General features: G+C 37.7%; 1 protein-coding gene across 1 annotated transcript in view; it reads left to right on the forward strand.

Annotated features, from left to right (window-relative positions):
- LOC139144728 (vacuolar protein sorting-associated protein 53 homolog) overlaps positions 1-15,984 on the forward strand; it is a 44,380-nt gene that overhangs the window by 20,727 nt on the left and 7,669 nt on the right. Inside the window, exons 8-14 of the mRNA XM_070715453.1 lie at positions 1,035-1,250; positions 1,521-1,764; positions 2,408-2,499; positions 2,866-3,108; positions 5,056-5,218; positions 5,543-5,625; positions 10,429-10,507. Coding sequence (XP_070571554.1) covers positions 1,035-1,250; positions 1,521-1,764; positions 2,408-2,499; positions 2,866-3,108; positions 5,056-5,218; positions 5,543-5,625; positions 10,429-10,507 — 1,120 coding nt within the window. The remainder of the gene's footprint in view (positions 1-1,034; positions 1,251-1,520; positions 1,765-2,407; positions 2,500-2,865; positions 3,109-5,055; positions 5,219-5,542; positions 5,626-10,428; positions 10,508-15,984) is intronic.

Here is a 15,984-nt window from a genome sequence, read left to right on the forward strand (position 1 = left end):
TACGTGCACTGTGGAATCGAATGACATGGTCTCGTTTGTCGAACAAAGGTTGGTGGGAAGTTCTGCGTACATGGGATGATATTGAAATGTAAAGACTGGATTGAAAACTTTCGATAGGTGTAAACTTTAGTTTCAAACGTCGTTTGTTTTGTGCGAATAGGGTGACTAGTTCAACTTCGATCCATGGCGGAGGCCTGGTCAACTGGGACCGGGACCGACGCAACGTGTCCACACAGGCGATTTGCATAGCCCGTAGCATTGAAAACGCAGTCACTTGTGGTTCAATACGTGACGAAGGCTGCTGTACGCATTTAGAAAGATAGGTCAATCTGTCTTTTATGTCATGTATTTTGTGCTTTAGTCTAAAAGACGTGAGGAAAATGACTTTCTCCGGTGCATACGGTGAGGAATTTGCCTCGCGAGGCAAAAAATATCAAACAGGTTGGATATTTTGCTGAACGCCTCGCGAGGACAAAAACTCATGAAAAATCGACCGCACATGAGGGTAAACTAGCTGAGCAAACAGCCTCGAATGAAATTGTGCTCAGCTAATTTCTCTAGTGTGCGGCAGGCTTAAAGAGTAGGTCTGTGTGTTGTCTAATTTATTCACAGATTAGAGAAAGTGTAATTTACCCTATGTTTGAATAAACTCCTGAGTGCATTATCAGAAAACTCTGGTAGTACTCTCAAAATCATGACACCCCTCGTGCTCCCAGTGTTCTACCTAGGAACACAACCTGTATTAATGTGATGTACAATGTTATTATCGAAAACTGAACTTGTAGTCATAACTAGAATTTATTCATCACCATTATCATTTTATGCTGTATACAATGCACTGTGTTGACATGGCTAACATATTGTAGAATAGAAACTGTACTTGTTCTAGGGAACAAAAATGATGAAAATATTACAGCTATTATCCCAGTAAACTTCTAAACTGATCATGAATTCCAGTATACTTGTACGAAGCAAACCAGTCTTGCAATTGCATGTTTCTAACGTAGCAAAATTCTAATTTGTACTGTTTTTAGGAGAGACCTCTTGAAATGGTTTGTCAAATTACAACTCCAGGAATATTTAGTCTTATTCCATGAGAACCAGGATGTGGCCTGGTTGGATAAAATTGATCGGAGATATGCATGGATTAAAAGAAGTCTTGTTGAATGTGAAGAGAAATTTGGGAGACTATTTCCCTCAGAATGGGAAGTCAGTGAAAGGATGTGTGTAGAATTTTGTAATATAACAAGGTATGTACAGAAATTTTCAAATTTTTCACTTCACCGGTACTTTGCATAGCTGAGATAACCATTTTATAGAAGTTTCATGTAGGGTGTAATATTCAGCATGTAATATTTTACGTAGAAAGGAGATTTCTGGAGGAAAAGAATGTTTTCATAGATTTATTGGAAGAATTTTTATGGGTTGGTATATTGTAATTCAGTGTCTTTAGATTTTGTGTACAGCAAGAATTATTTAATTTGAATCCTAAATGTTTGTTGTGGTTACTTGTATCACAGGGAAGAATTAGCCAAGATTATGGCCAAAAGAGCATCTGAAATAGAAGTCAAACTGTTGCTATTTGCCATCCAGAGGACAATGAACTTTGAGGCTTTGCTTGCCAAGAGATTTACGGGCAGTACACTGCAAAGTGAGGACAAGACACCGGACAGTGTTGCAGCAACCCCGGATGTAGAGAATTTGTCCACTAATCCATTTGAAATGGATGATGATGAGGAAACACAGGAAAAAGCAGAGATTAAGGTGAAGTGCTTAATAGTTTTTATTTTGATAATATTAACTGTTTAACGGTTTTTATTTTGATTATATTAACTGTTTAATGGTTTTATTTTGATATTATTAACTGTTGAATGGTTTTTATGTTGATAATATTCAGTTGAAAACATGAATACAAAGACAATGAAAATGCCAAAGTATTGTAGAGTATAAAGGCAACATCTTTTTAGCGTCCTTCTATACAGTTTATATGGATTAAAGTCTCCCATTAGCATTAGAAATTGTACAAAAAATGTGTCATAAATGTGTATCCAACGTTAATCCACATACACATCTTTTATTGTCACAGTGTAGAGACCAAATACTACTGTTGTAATATAATCACCCAGCATTTCTCACCGACATTGATTTTGTCAGTGTAGAGACCCCATACTACAGTCAAAAGTATAGGTAGTATTATCACCCAGCATTTCTCACCGTCATTGATTTTGTCAGTGTAGAGACCCCATACTACAGTCAAAAGTATAGGTAGTATTATCACCCAGCATTTCTCACCGTCATTGATTTTGTCCGTAACATCTCTCAAGTACAACAAAACTCTTCCATTACTTTGAAAGTTGAAGTCAGCCCACTTTTGCCCCATTAAAATAATCTAACTTCATCTTTTCAGACGGTGGCCAAACCCAAGATTTCACCATTTAATGGTATCATTTCTAAATGCTTTGAAGTACATCTACAGATATACATTGATGCACAGGGCAGGTATGATTGAAGATAAATTGATTTTTCTCTCTGTTTAAAATAAAATACTAAGATTAGAACTCATTCCAAGAGGTATGTTATTATGTTTACCAGTCTTTTCATCTTCCTAGAACGGATGAATAAGCAATGCATCAACATACAATTTTATCTGTGATATGTCATGTGATAGATTTCATGTAATCAACATGAAAGTCATGTTATTGACCTTGCACTTGACAATGAGGATAGTAGAGTCTTGTCTTCAGCTACTTTACGCCATTGCTGTTTTTGGAGTGTCCAAACTCCACAAATAGCATAAAAAAGAGTTGGGTAGTACAAGCTGTTGTATTTGAAGTATCTGTGATGCGCTGTGTCTACTTTCTTCAGAAACCTTGCAGAGCTCATTGACAAGTTTGTCATGGACTTCAAAGCATCAGGACTTCCTAAAATAGAAGGCGAAGACGGTGGTACCATTCTGCCATCATGCGCTGACTTGTTTGTTTACTACAAGAAATGCATGGTACAGTGTTCACAGCTGAGTACTGGCACACCACTGCTATCTCTGACATCGACATTCCAGAAGTATTTACGTGAATATGCCATAAAACTGCTCATCAACAACTTACCAAAGTAAGCAGTTCAATACTACAATTAGATATTATTCCCTAATATTTTTCTTTGTTCAGCGAAGGAAAATACGAGTGACGTAATGACCGTGTCACCACGAGTCAAAGACGAGTGGTGACACGGTCATTACGTCACTCATATTTTCCGGGCTGAACGAAGAAAAATATTAGGGAATAATATACTTATCACATGTACAAGCCAAGAATTCGTTATTTTTTGAAATGTAAAATAAGTTTTCCATGACGATTCCACGTTTAAACTTTTGAACTACTTTAGGAATTATATCAATACGCCGTGAGCAAGTTGTCAATCATTTCCAGTCGTCCGTCGCGTAAGCGAGGAACACGGCGTTTACGTTCGTTCGCGTATGGAGCAAATGCCCCCGGGCAAATGCCAGACGACCTCTTGGTCTACACGTACCTTCCACAAAGTTATACACTATTTCAAAGATAGCACAGGCCTAGAAGTTTACCTCAGACGAAAATACGCTATTTTTTGGGAACAAAAATCGACTGAATCTCAACGGCGCGAACACTATAAACGTCGCGCCTGACCCTGGTTGCAGTGCTTACGGAACTCACGGTAACGCGACCAGCTTCGAGTTCTTCGTTTCCGCAAATTATTCATGTAATTCCTTCGGAATATACAGGCGGTACACTCTTTATTTACATTGTTCGGATTATTATTGTCGTAGTCTGTGAAAATATCATTACATGACTTTGGAGGCCTGCGGTGTGTTGCAGTGGCAACCGTACCGGTATGTCTACCACATGAAAGTGCACATTGCGTCGAAAGTTCAGGCGTCGGCGGGGTCTATACGAATACAAACCCCCATGCATATTGGCGACAAAACTAAAACATGAGGACTCAAAATTTGCCTAGTTGATGTATTTTGTCAGACTCTAATAATCATGACTAATGTTTACAATATTTTCACGTCAGGCATATTTTGATCATGGGAGAAATATCGGCCGCCATCTTGTTTGTTTACATTGACGAGTACACCGAAGATCGACGCAAAAGAAGATCCGACGCACCAAAATTGATGACATAGACGCGTGTTGTCGTGATGTAGAACGACCAGAGAATAAATCTTGTATTTTTTGTTTGGAGATGACAAACCTGGCTTGTGCATGTGATAAAGCTCCTTGCACATGTCTCTGCCTGAGTTTCTGATTTGTTTTTGAGATCTTCATAGCTGCTTTTGTACAGGTCTTCATTAAGATAGTCATGCCTTCAGCTACTGGATGCAATTGCTGTTTTGGGAGTGTCCAAGTTATTAAGTAAAGATGATCATATGAAATGTCTGAAAATTACTGAAAAGTTTGCAACCTACTAGTACTCATCAACAACTTACCAAAGTAAGCAGTTCAGTACTAAATAGCCCTATGTTCATTTCTCTGCCTAAATTTCCTACTATTGTAAGATCTTCACAGTTGCTTTTGTAGGTTTGTTGTTATTGATCAGCTTTGTCATGTTTTAACTCTTGATTCATGAGACAAGAGCTATCAAGTAAAGATGATCAAATAAAATGTATGAAAAGTTAGCAACATTTTTACAGCATGATAATAAGCTTGTTTTCTTCAATACATCATTGCTCTTGTAAAGGAGCTGGGGTGTATTTTCCAGTAAATGTTTTTTGGCAAATGGTTTTCCCCTCATACTCCTGTCTCTCTTTCTACTAACCAAAATATTCACTGAAAACAGCTGGATGAAAAAGGGGGATTTCACATGTCCAGAATCGTAGCTTTGATGTGCCAAGTCATATAGGCATTTCTTAGTCTGGCCTGTACCATTTGAAATCAATAAATAGGACAAATATAAACAAGAAGTATGCCATATCCTCCATTGGAATTTAATATAATAGAACAATAATCAGAAGCATGGCAGTTGTCGCTACTTTTACTGGCAGACAAATTTATGAAATTTCATTTCTTATTGTCCCTCCAGGACTAGCACTTCAAGCAGTGGTGGTCTAACGGCAGGTGGACTAAATATATCAAGTCTTTTGAAAGATACACCAAGTGACATTCCCAAGTTTACTGAATATGAACAAAGATTAGTGTGCTGTATTCTATGTACAGCTGACTATTGCCTTGAAACAACTCAACAGGTAGGTTAAAGGTCAAAGGCCACAGGGCAGGAATTGCATAGGCAGATTACAAGATGTGCCCGTAATAGACCCTGGTCAGTCCATGTTTTAGATATCCCTAATGTCAAAGGTGTTGATCATGTTTACTTTTCCTTTGAAAGTTTAAATAGCTGTGAATATGGAAATAATTTTTTTGCAGATTCCTTGATTATAGTAAAACAAATACAAAGATTACTAAAGGAGTGAGTAGTGATAAAAAAATATATTGTCACAAATATATTTGATTTTAATGTCTTGAAACCATTGCAACAGGTTTTGATGTTTGTTACTTTGTTTTAAACTTAGCTTGAAGACAAACTGAAAGAAAAGGTTGACAGCTCTCTTGCAGAGAAGATAGTCCTGAGTGGAGAAATGGACGTTTATCACAAGTAAGTAACAGATTCACAATTTCTATCTTTACAGTGTGCAATAATCTACCTTTGTTTAACAGTGCATCCTTTCATTGAACATGTTAACCCTTCTCAGAATAATAAAAGTGGATGTGGTATTAGATTAAGATTTTATCAACATTGCTTTTTAGTCCCCACGGACACCGTCCGGGGGGACTTATAGGTTTGGTCATGTCCGTGCGTGCGTCCGTGTGTGCGTGCGTGCGTGCGTGTGTGCGTGCGTCCGTCCGTCCGTCCGTTCACGCAGATATCTCAGACATGCCCTGGTCAATTTCTTTCAAACTTTGCACAAGGATAGTACCCTACCCCATACAGATGCACGTCGATTTGTTTCACAATGCGATCAAATTTGGCCGTGTTAGAGGACTTTTTAGTTTACACCACCATAGACTCCCATGTATAAGTCAGCTGTCCATAGAATCCCATGTATAAGGCCAAGTAAAATAAAAATTTAGTTTCTCATCGTATTCATATTGCAAAAAGGATTCAGTGACACAGTTTTTAGTCCATAGGATGAAGTCCAGGGGCCTTATAGATTGGGTCATGTCCCTCCGTTCACCCAGATATATCAGATATTTTGACAAAATGTCACGTGACCCCAGTGACCTTTGACCTCAAATATGCATATTTGTCCATAACTCAGTAACCACAAGTGCTACACCCTTCATATATGGTATGATGGGACACCTTATGACGCCACATATTGTACCTCATTAATTATGCACATATCTAATTTTGAGCGAGCCAATAGAGCTAGAGGTCTGATTTTTGGTATATAGGGATAACTTAGCAATTCAATTTTTTTGACAAAATGTCACGTGACCTAGGTGACCTTTGACCTCAAATATACATATTTGTCCATAACTCAGTAACCACAAGTGGTACACCCTTCATATTTGGTATGATGGGACACCTTATGACGCCACATACTGTACCTCATTAATTATGTGCATATCTAATTCTGAGCAAGCCAATAGAGCTGGATTTCTAATTTTTGGTATATAGAGATAACTATAGGATAGAAATTTTTTGACCAAATGTCATGTGACCTCGATGACCTTTTACCTAAAATATACGTTTATGTCAATAAATAAGTAACCACAAGTGCTATGTCCTTTATATTTAGTAGGATGAAAGACCTTATGACAACACACGCTTTGCTTCATTAATTATGCACATATCTAATTCTGGGCAAGCGAATAGAGCTAGAGGTCTGATTTTTGGCATATAGCAATACAATTTTTTTTTTCAGAATGTCATGTGACCTCGATGACCTTTGACCTTGATTATACATATATATGCATAACTCAGTAACCACAAGTTCTATACCCTCCAATTTTGATAGGATATTAGACCTTAAGATGTCACATCTTGTACCTCATTTATTATGCGCATATGTATTTCTTGGCTGGCCAATACAGCTAGAGGTCTGATCTTTTTTCCCTATTTAGAACCATAACTTAGACATGCCTCATGTGTTTCAAATTGAAACAAAGACATAGACCTATGTGCCCATAAATCTCAACATATACACTCCAGTGATACTTCTTAATGACCACATTTCCCTGTCCCATCAAGACTAATACTCCTTTACAAGTGGGGACTATGTCATTGTCAATGACTTGTTTGTCTTTTGTAATGTGTGGGTACACATCAACATCTGATATCTATGTAATCAATATTTCCTAGGACTGTGGTTTTGGCTTGAAAAAAAAGATAATTTAACTCTTCAGTGAGTTTGAAAGTTAATGATGCAGATCAGAGCAGCTCTTGTAGCTGATAATTGACTGTATCTTGTGTGCACAGCTGTCCATGGTAGAATATAGGAACTTTTAGTCATTCATTGCAAATGGAAAATTGGTAATAAGAGAAATAGAGTAACTGGGCCAACAGTGTAATTTACAACATGAGTAGAGAGAGAGAACTCACAAGGGAGTCTGAACTCATAATTATGATAGCAGCAGACTGCAAGTCATAAAATATTAGTTCATTTTTATTGTATGTCTTTTTTAACATCATAAAATGTTGATTTACACTCATACTCTGTGATATATATTTCATGAGTTAGCGTTAATCAGTTTTTTTACATGTCAGTGTTTGTGTCACATGACCAAGTGTACATCAAACCCTGAAGTTGGTTGTTTCCATCTTTCTTTTATGTTTTTCATGAAAATCTACCCAAATTTTTATTTATGAATAATAAGGATTGCAGTTGACTGTCTGCTGTGGCTATTGAATTAAATGGGAAAAAACAACCTTAAGTTTATTCAATAGCTGTTCATTTCTTCACGATGGTATTGACTACAAGATTATTCAATACTGCATTTTGCAAAGTGACTAAACTATCATGGTGATAATTTCCCTGCAATACATTTGTACAAAAACTTTACTAAGTGTAATGAATGTTACAAATGATATTTTTTTCCTATCATCTGTCCATTTACAGCTGTACAGTGTTGGCATTTGGTTTTTTGGGGAAAATTGCATTTAGGTCCATTTGTTCATTATGGTATTCCTGAAAAGAATTTTATGTCATAAAGTCGAACTGAAAATCTATTTGTTATTACCTTCTCGTGTCTATTTATAGACAGAGAAGGTATTAGAGTTGAAAACCAGTATGCTGGTGTCAACTACTTCCGTCTGTCAATACTTCCGTCTGTCAAGATCCGTTGACGTTATGCCATTGTGATGGGTCATATCATAAACTGATGGGGGTGTTCATGGTCAACTTCAGGTTGAGGTGTAGGAGAACGATTTGAGCTGTGACAAAAATCAAAAGGGACTTAGTGGCATAAGCCACAGTGTTACATGTAAGCCTTTCTCCAAGGTTCTTAGTTGACTACGATCTATTACAGACTACTGAGCTGACTTTAGGGGTACTCACTTTGTGTTTGCTCACCTGTGTGCGCTAGTGTTTGGTACTGAGTTGCGTGGATATCCCCTTATGGCCTCACGTGATATGGGCCTGTTGCATAATCTGCAGATGATCATATGCCTCTGAGTCTGAAAACGGTCCTTGTGTAAGCCTGTCGGCATTTTCCTTGCAATTTTTTCTCATTTAATTTTGCAAAATATCGGCGAGTACCTCAATATTTCAAGATAACTCTTTCTTCCCAATCGTTTCCTTGAGTTTCAGAGTCATATGAACGAAAATGAGTGAAAGTTTTAGACAGGAAAATCGGACGTCGGCCATGTTCAATGTTTACAGTACAATCAGAAGTTTATGTGGAGGAAATAACTAGCAAACACTATTCATGATGCCCGCCCTCTAGAGGCAGACCTTCCTATATGAAGTACAACATTTGATGCTTGTAGAAAGCTTGACCACACAAAGGAGCATTTTAAACTTTTAGAAAATGACAAATTGAATAAGAAGCTATTCTGAAAATGTCAAATACTGAGAAAAATGCGCAAATATTCAAAATAAACAGGTTAACTGACTGGTCAGCTATAAAAAACAATGAAAATGTTTATGATCAAAAGTTTTTGAGATGCGCACATTTTAACAAATACAGAAATTATTAACATTATATATATAAGACCAAACTATTTTTTCAGGGATGGGACAGGTTGGAAATGAGGGGTGAGAGACAAAGGCACTCCTATTGCTGCATGTGGATGCAGCCACACCATTTCATTTACAGCATACTTATTCACTGTGTTGTGTTCAAGTTCCATATTGTACTGACTGTCATACAAGGATAACATAAGCAAATCAAATTAGAAAAGGATCAATGCTGTTGTGTTGATTTTGCTGAACACGGCTGATTTTAATATTTCGCCCTACATATTTGGTATCCAGCAAAGGCATATTTTGATGTAAAGTCAAAATTAACACTACATTGCTGACAATATATGTTACCGTTTCTGCATGAACTTTTCTTTTTTAAATTATAGAAAGTACTTCGATCAGATTAACAATTATCGTGATGTCAACCCATGATTTTACATCACAAAGACTGTAATTCTGCTAATTTTTTTTATTTTTCAGTCATTTTATAAATTTTGCACTGCACAAGATGATTGAACAAATTGCAATGTTTGAATTTGTAAACTCAAAGAATAAAAATCCTTTGGTCACAGATTAAATTATTTTTTGAAAAGAAATTTACTCTTAAACACTTTTAGCATATATTCTTTACACGATCATGTATTTCAAGGAAAATATGCCTATTAAAAACAGTAATTTCTTCACTTTCAATTTCTTTTGAATACTATGACAATTATCAACCATGAGGTTTTACAAACACAAGACCAGATAAGCGTTTTTCATCATTTCCACAGGACTCTTTGGAATATCCCTTAAAAACAGTTAAAAGTGACTTAAAATGATCACTTGGTATACATTTAATTTACAGATGCCAGGTTGTGTATTTCACATGCACTCAGGTCAGTAGGGAAGTGCGTCATTACTATTTTGGACTGTTAATTCTTATTTCTGAATTATTTAACCTTTTTTCCACACTGAACTATCTTTAGGCAGTTTATACTGTAGCTTAGAATTTTTTTTGATTGATGTATTTAATCATCTTTTGGGTTCTTTGGGTCCATATCTCACCTCATGCCCCTACATCATCAACTATTTACCAATAACTCCATGCCAACAACCAATTACCTGACCTGGCCACACATTAGAGAAGGTACAGCGTCATTGACGGTATTTTTTTCATCTCTGCCCATCCTCATTTCTGTGACAAGTGATAAACTTTGCCATTGAAAGACAGTAGAGTTCCACAATCATTGACTGATCAAAGATTAAAAGTTGAATTCTTCATTTCCCAGTGTGATATCAAGTTGTATACAACTACTTGTACAAGATCTTGAGGCGTCTTGTGAGCCAGCACTTATAGCGATGAATAAGGTGAGTTGATCTCAATTATCATCTACTTCATTTTGCCCACCCTCATAATGCCATGGAGAAAGTTCCTATACATCAGTGCAATAATGTTACATATCATTCCTGGGTTGGTTGCCCACATGTGGGTAAATACATCCCTTTCCGTATCTACTTTTTTCTGGATCTGTGTGCTTAATTCAGAAATTGTCGTCTGCACTTTAGTTTAAGTCTGCCTTACATTTTTAGTGCAGGTAAAAATCGATGACATTCAGTAAAAATTAACATTCAGTAAAAAATAATCTATGTCAAAAAACATCTTTGTAGCCATATACTGTGTAAATCAATGGGGCCTTTATGCATATGCTGTTGCACATTCAGTAGACACTCTCTATGCTCATCAATATTCTCCTTGTAAGTCTACGTCAGTGAAGAAGCTCCAAACCAGACTGTTGCAGTAACTTCTTGCATAGACTTTGCCCTTTCAAGTGTGTTAAAGATAATTATAGGGCAACAACAGTTATGTCATAATGAGGTATACATGTATGATAAAACCTTTATTGACTGTTGTGGCCTTCTTTTGGCCATTGTTACAGTGTTTCAGCCAGCCTAGGGCACGGCATTTTGACATTTGAAGCAATTTTTTTGTTCTGTCGCTTATAAAATAATCTTTGTGGGTCACCATAAGGGCTATATTTTAGTGGCTATTGAATTTTTAGACAATGCCTCCTCAACAGAAAACTCCACAACAGAAAACTACAGCTAACATTGTAACAATAAAAAGTTGTAAGATGTTGAAACAGTGTACCCTCTTTCCTACAAAGTTGCAACGTATCATGAAACAGTTTACTCTCCTTTCTACAAAGTTACAAATTCCCTGGTAGTAAGACAAACATTGTTGCTGTTTGATACTACAATACACTGAGGCTTGCCTTAGCATCTGTGAGTCCAGTTCGTCCTTGAGTCTGTCAACAGTTTTACCTACTTTGCTTCACAGGTGTCCGGAGTTGCCGGTGACGGTGTACATGCATAGAGAGAATGGGAAGGTTTGACACGATTTTGCCCTCCGGAATCCTGTAGACAATAAAAATCCACGTATATCAACGCATGCAGTCAAAAAACTACCTTCCTCCGACAGATAAATACCTTTGACGTTTAATGTCCAACCCTGAGACGTGTTAATCGTTATTTAGTCTCTCTTTTGGCCCTAAATTCCTGGTTACGTACATCCTCAGGGTGTTACGTACGTCAGCCATTTTGAACGGGACAAATTACCCATGGTTCAGCGCGCATAAGTGATGAACTCGTGACCTTTGCACGATCAAAACGAACGTAACAATGGTAAACTTTCCCATGACTTGAGTTTGTGCAAAACGCAAAGCTGGACGTTGTGTGCACCAATACTTGTAGCCCGTTTGATAGTGGATTTAAATTTAGCGGTTGCGGGGTCACGGGTTCATGTCGAATGCTAATGACCCGCACTGCACTATGGGAAAGAATCTGGTTATTAAAATGGCTGCCGTACGTAACAGCCTGATGAACGGGGTTACCAGAGAGTTTTGGGCCGATATTGAGACTAAATGCTAGTTTGCCCACTTGAAACTTGAGCGTTAAAGGCAAGAGGTATTTCGCTATCGGTGTAGACCTTTTATTTGACTCTAAACTCCTTATTTCTTTGGATTCACGGTCCGGCGGGCAAAATCGTGTCAAACCTTCCCATTCTCTCTATGCATGTACACCGTCACCGGCAACTCCGGACACCTGTGCTTTGCTTGAATAAAAATTTGACCTGCTGCTACACAGTTTGATAGTAAACCCATAATTTCAAAGGAAACTTTCACAAACAGAGTCATAATACAAGGGAAAAGAGAGAAAACTGAGGTTTTCCGAAAGGTCAAATCTAGGTCATGTCATCATGTGATGTCATGCCTGAAGACCCCTTAAAGGGAAACCTAAGTCCAGCGACATTGACCGTTTATCCCTTCCAAAATCACCCTTGAATAAAATGCAGCTCAAATTTGCAACATAATTGCACGCGCCGACGACTACGGAGCGACGAAAAGAGACATTGAAGTAGACGACATTTATGGAAATGAGCTCGGAATCCCATGGGCGCGAAAGGGCTCATGGGAGGAGCGTGCGTGACGTCATCGGCGATACACGAACGTGTGTGACAGCCTACCAAAGCATTGAAGTCTATGACTGCAGGAGTGCAGTTCTGCACGTTACGACTCTTTAATGCTCAGTAGCATAAAAAATAGTTAACTGTTGTTCAGTTGAGTGCAAAAATCACTCAGGGAAGAACAAACGGAGTCAGCTTTTACCGTCTTCCCACAGAACAGCTTTTTCGAAGACAGTGGCTAAAGAAAGTCGGGCGAGTTTAAAAATCTGTAAAAGATACAACGTTATGTTCTAATTCTTTCAGGATGATTGTTTTATAAGGGATTTCGGGATTCTGATACCGATACAAGACGATACTACACAATGCGGTTCGTATCTTGACATGCTGAGTCAGCCTACTATCGCCGGTTTTAACCAGATAAATATTAATATTGGCGATTTCGGGACTCTAAAATCCGAAGACGAAACTACACAAAGCGTCTCTTATCTTGACATCCCGGGTCTGCCAAATCTCCGATATATAACCAATAAATATAGGCAATTTCGGGACTATACCTTGTAATATTGATATTACAAGATATTGGAATGACTTTTTGCCTACTGTGTCTCGGCACGCCGGGTGTGAGAAATCGCCGATATTATATTTACCCGATAAATATCAATTGCGCCGGAACTCCTAGGCTAATATCGATACCAGACGATCCAAGATTTACTTGCACTGTGTGGTGTTGGCATGCCGGTTCTACGAAATCACGGATATTTATCGATAAATATCGGCGACTTAGGACTTTAACTCTGATACTAGACGATACTTTGTCAAATCGTGGGTAAATATCCGATGTATATCAGAGATTTCACCACCCAACAGATCTGACCACCCGAATACCTCTGTCCGACTCTTAGTTCAAAAATAGCATCCATGGCCGGAAGTCAAGAATACTGTATGTTTTACATTATTAGATTTATTAATGCACGAAATACATTTTTTACATGTAAAGCATTTTTTTCATTAAATGTCCACACGGGACTTCGTCGAGAGGGCCGATCGGATATCATCGGGACTCGGGAGGCCCTTGCACAAATTACATTCTTTACATGTAAACATTTTTACTTGGCGATCGGGACTTGAACAGAGGACATATCGGAAATCATCAGGAGTTTGGGCTGGTCTTGTATGAAACACATTCCTTACAACAAGCTTTAAGACGATACTATTTTTTTAAATAGCGGGCAAATATTCATTATATCGGCGATTTCATCACTTTGTAGATCTGAGTAAGTCCGACTTCCTAAGTTCGACTCCAGCTTCGAAAACAGACGACACTATAATAGATTTGTCAAATCGCGAATAAATATTTTCTGATACATATCGGAGATTTCGCAACCTTAAAGATCTGGCCAAGCTCGACTTACACGGTAACACATACAATCAGTCAATCATTCCGTATCATTCACGAACCAAAAATTAATTGTAAGCGACTGATACAGAAAACTCTGTTTTAGAAACGTAGCGTTGAAGGATCGCAGGGTCACTCAGTCTCTCCAATCCAGTTCAAGTTCCAGTCTCTCCGAGCACAGTGACTCCCTCCGCTGAATCATACACGCACAAAACGTAAGCAACCAAGATATGAACGATGTTTTGAGATGCTTTCTAATTATTACATTCTTAGACAGGTTCAAATTAGTATGGTTTGATTTCAGTCAGGGAAAAGTAATACTCGATGTCAGAAATATCGCTGTCCGAACTCTCCATAGTCGTCTTAACGAACGCGCTGAACTGTTCACAGTATTCCTCCAGCTGCAAGCTACAATCGTCTGTATCGCCGATGACGTCACGCACGCTTCTCCCATGAGCCCTTTCGCGCCCATGGAATTCCGGACTCATTTCCATAAATGTCGTCTACTTGAACTTCTCTTTCGTCTCGCCGTAGTCGTCAGCGCGTGCAATTATGTTGCAAATTTGAGCTGCATTTTTATTCAAGGGTGATTTTGCAAGGGATAAACTGTCAAAGTCGCTGGACTTAGGTTTCCCTTTAAGTACATTTTGGTTCAAAAGAAATCACCTAGGGTGGTCCATTAGGTACAATATTATGTCAGAAGGTAATTTTGCTGCCTTCCAATTTAAATGGCATTTAGCTTGACTGTTATTAGTAACTTAAATTTTATTAAGAGTCATGGCAAAGGGAAATTGACAACAGTAATTATAGTAAGCATATGCATTTTCAAATCATCACCTTTGAGAACTGCCATTTTGCATGGTCACTCATAAATATGAAAGCTAAAATTCAAAAGTGGGAGAACTGTTACCGGTAAATTGTCCATTTGGCCTATTTCAAACTGCTGTAACTTATACAAGAAATGATGTGATTCTGAATGATTTTGATATTTTTGCAGATTCCACCAGCTTAATGATGTATTAATAGTTAACATCACCAGCCATTTCTTGATGATATCAAAATATCAAATGAAAAAATTTCTTGCGAAAAATGTTATCATAATCATTAAAACAATTGTTACTCTCAAACAGTGGGAAATTAATTGAGCAATACCATTGTGTCTTGTTTCACAGGATTTGGGTTTGGCCGGACCCTTTTTATCTCAAGAAAAATGCTTATGCTAAAGATGATATTTAGCCTGCTCGATCACAACTATGACACAAGGCCAGGCCTTGAACACCACAGTACTTATATCTACACTGCCATTATGCTAATAAATGAGCTCTTTTGCATGGAAAAGTTTTATTTATGTGGCTAAAAAAATTTGGTCATGACTTCAAGACTACATAAATTTGCCACATGAGGAGTTTGTGATAAGTTGTGATAAATGTAATTTGTCCCCAATTTAAACCTACTATGGGTCTGAGTCTCTGTGTCCCCATGCTGTCAAAAGCTGGCTGAAACAGTATTGTTAGTACATGTACAGCTGAAGCACTTTTCCACACTTAGGCTTATCTGCCATACTACCTCGTGCCATACAGTCATTGAAGAATATTATAAATTTACCCATGAAACATGGTGAATATCAAAAAGATATGAAACAGTATTTGCCAGGGCCATGTGTCCTTACACAGCCATCAATCAGCAACTTGTACGATAGAACAATCATTTGTCCTTAGTTACAGAGCCATCAATCAGCAAAATGTATGACAGACTTGCTAAACACCAGGTATCCATGAATTTGTTCAGAGCACACTTTTTTAAGCCAATGAATATTATCTGTTGATAATGACTCACAACAATTTGAATTTCATTCAAAACTGTCATCATTGATAGAATTTCAAAAGTGAATGCACTGTATATGAAATGGAGCTCCAGATGTTTGTTTCTGGATCAGATCTTTCAATAAATCTAGTGCAGAAGTATAACTGTCATGAATTGTTACTC

The sequence above is a fragment of the Ptychodera flava genome, chromosome 12 (genome assembly GCF_041260155.1).
Source record: "Ptychodera flava strain L36383 chromosome 12, AS_Pfla_20210202, whole genome shotgun sequence".
Taxonomy (NCBI): Eukaryota; Metazoa; Hemichordata; class Enteropneusta; family Ptychoderidae; genus Ptychodera; species Ptychodera flava.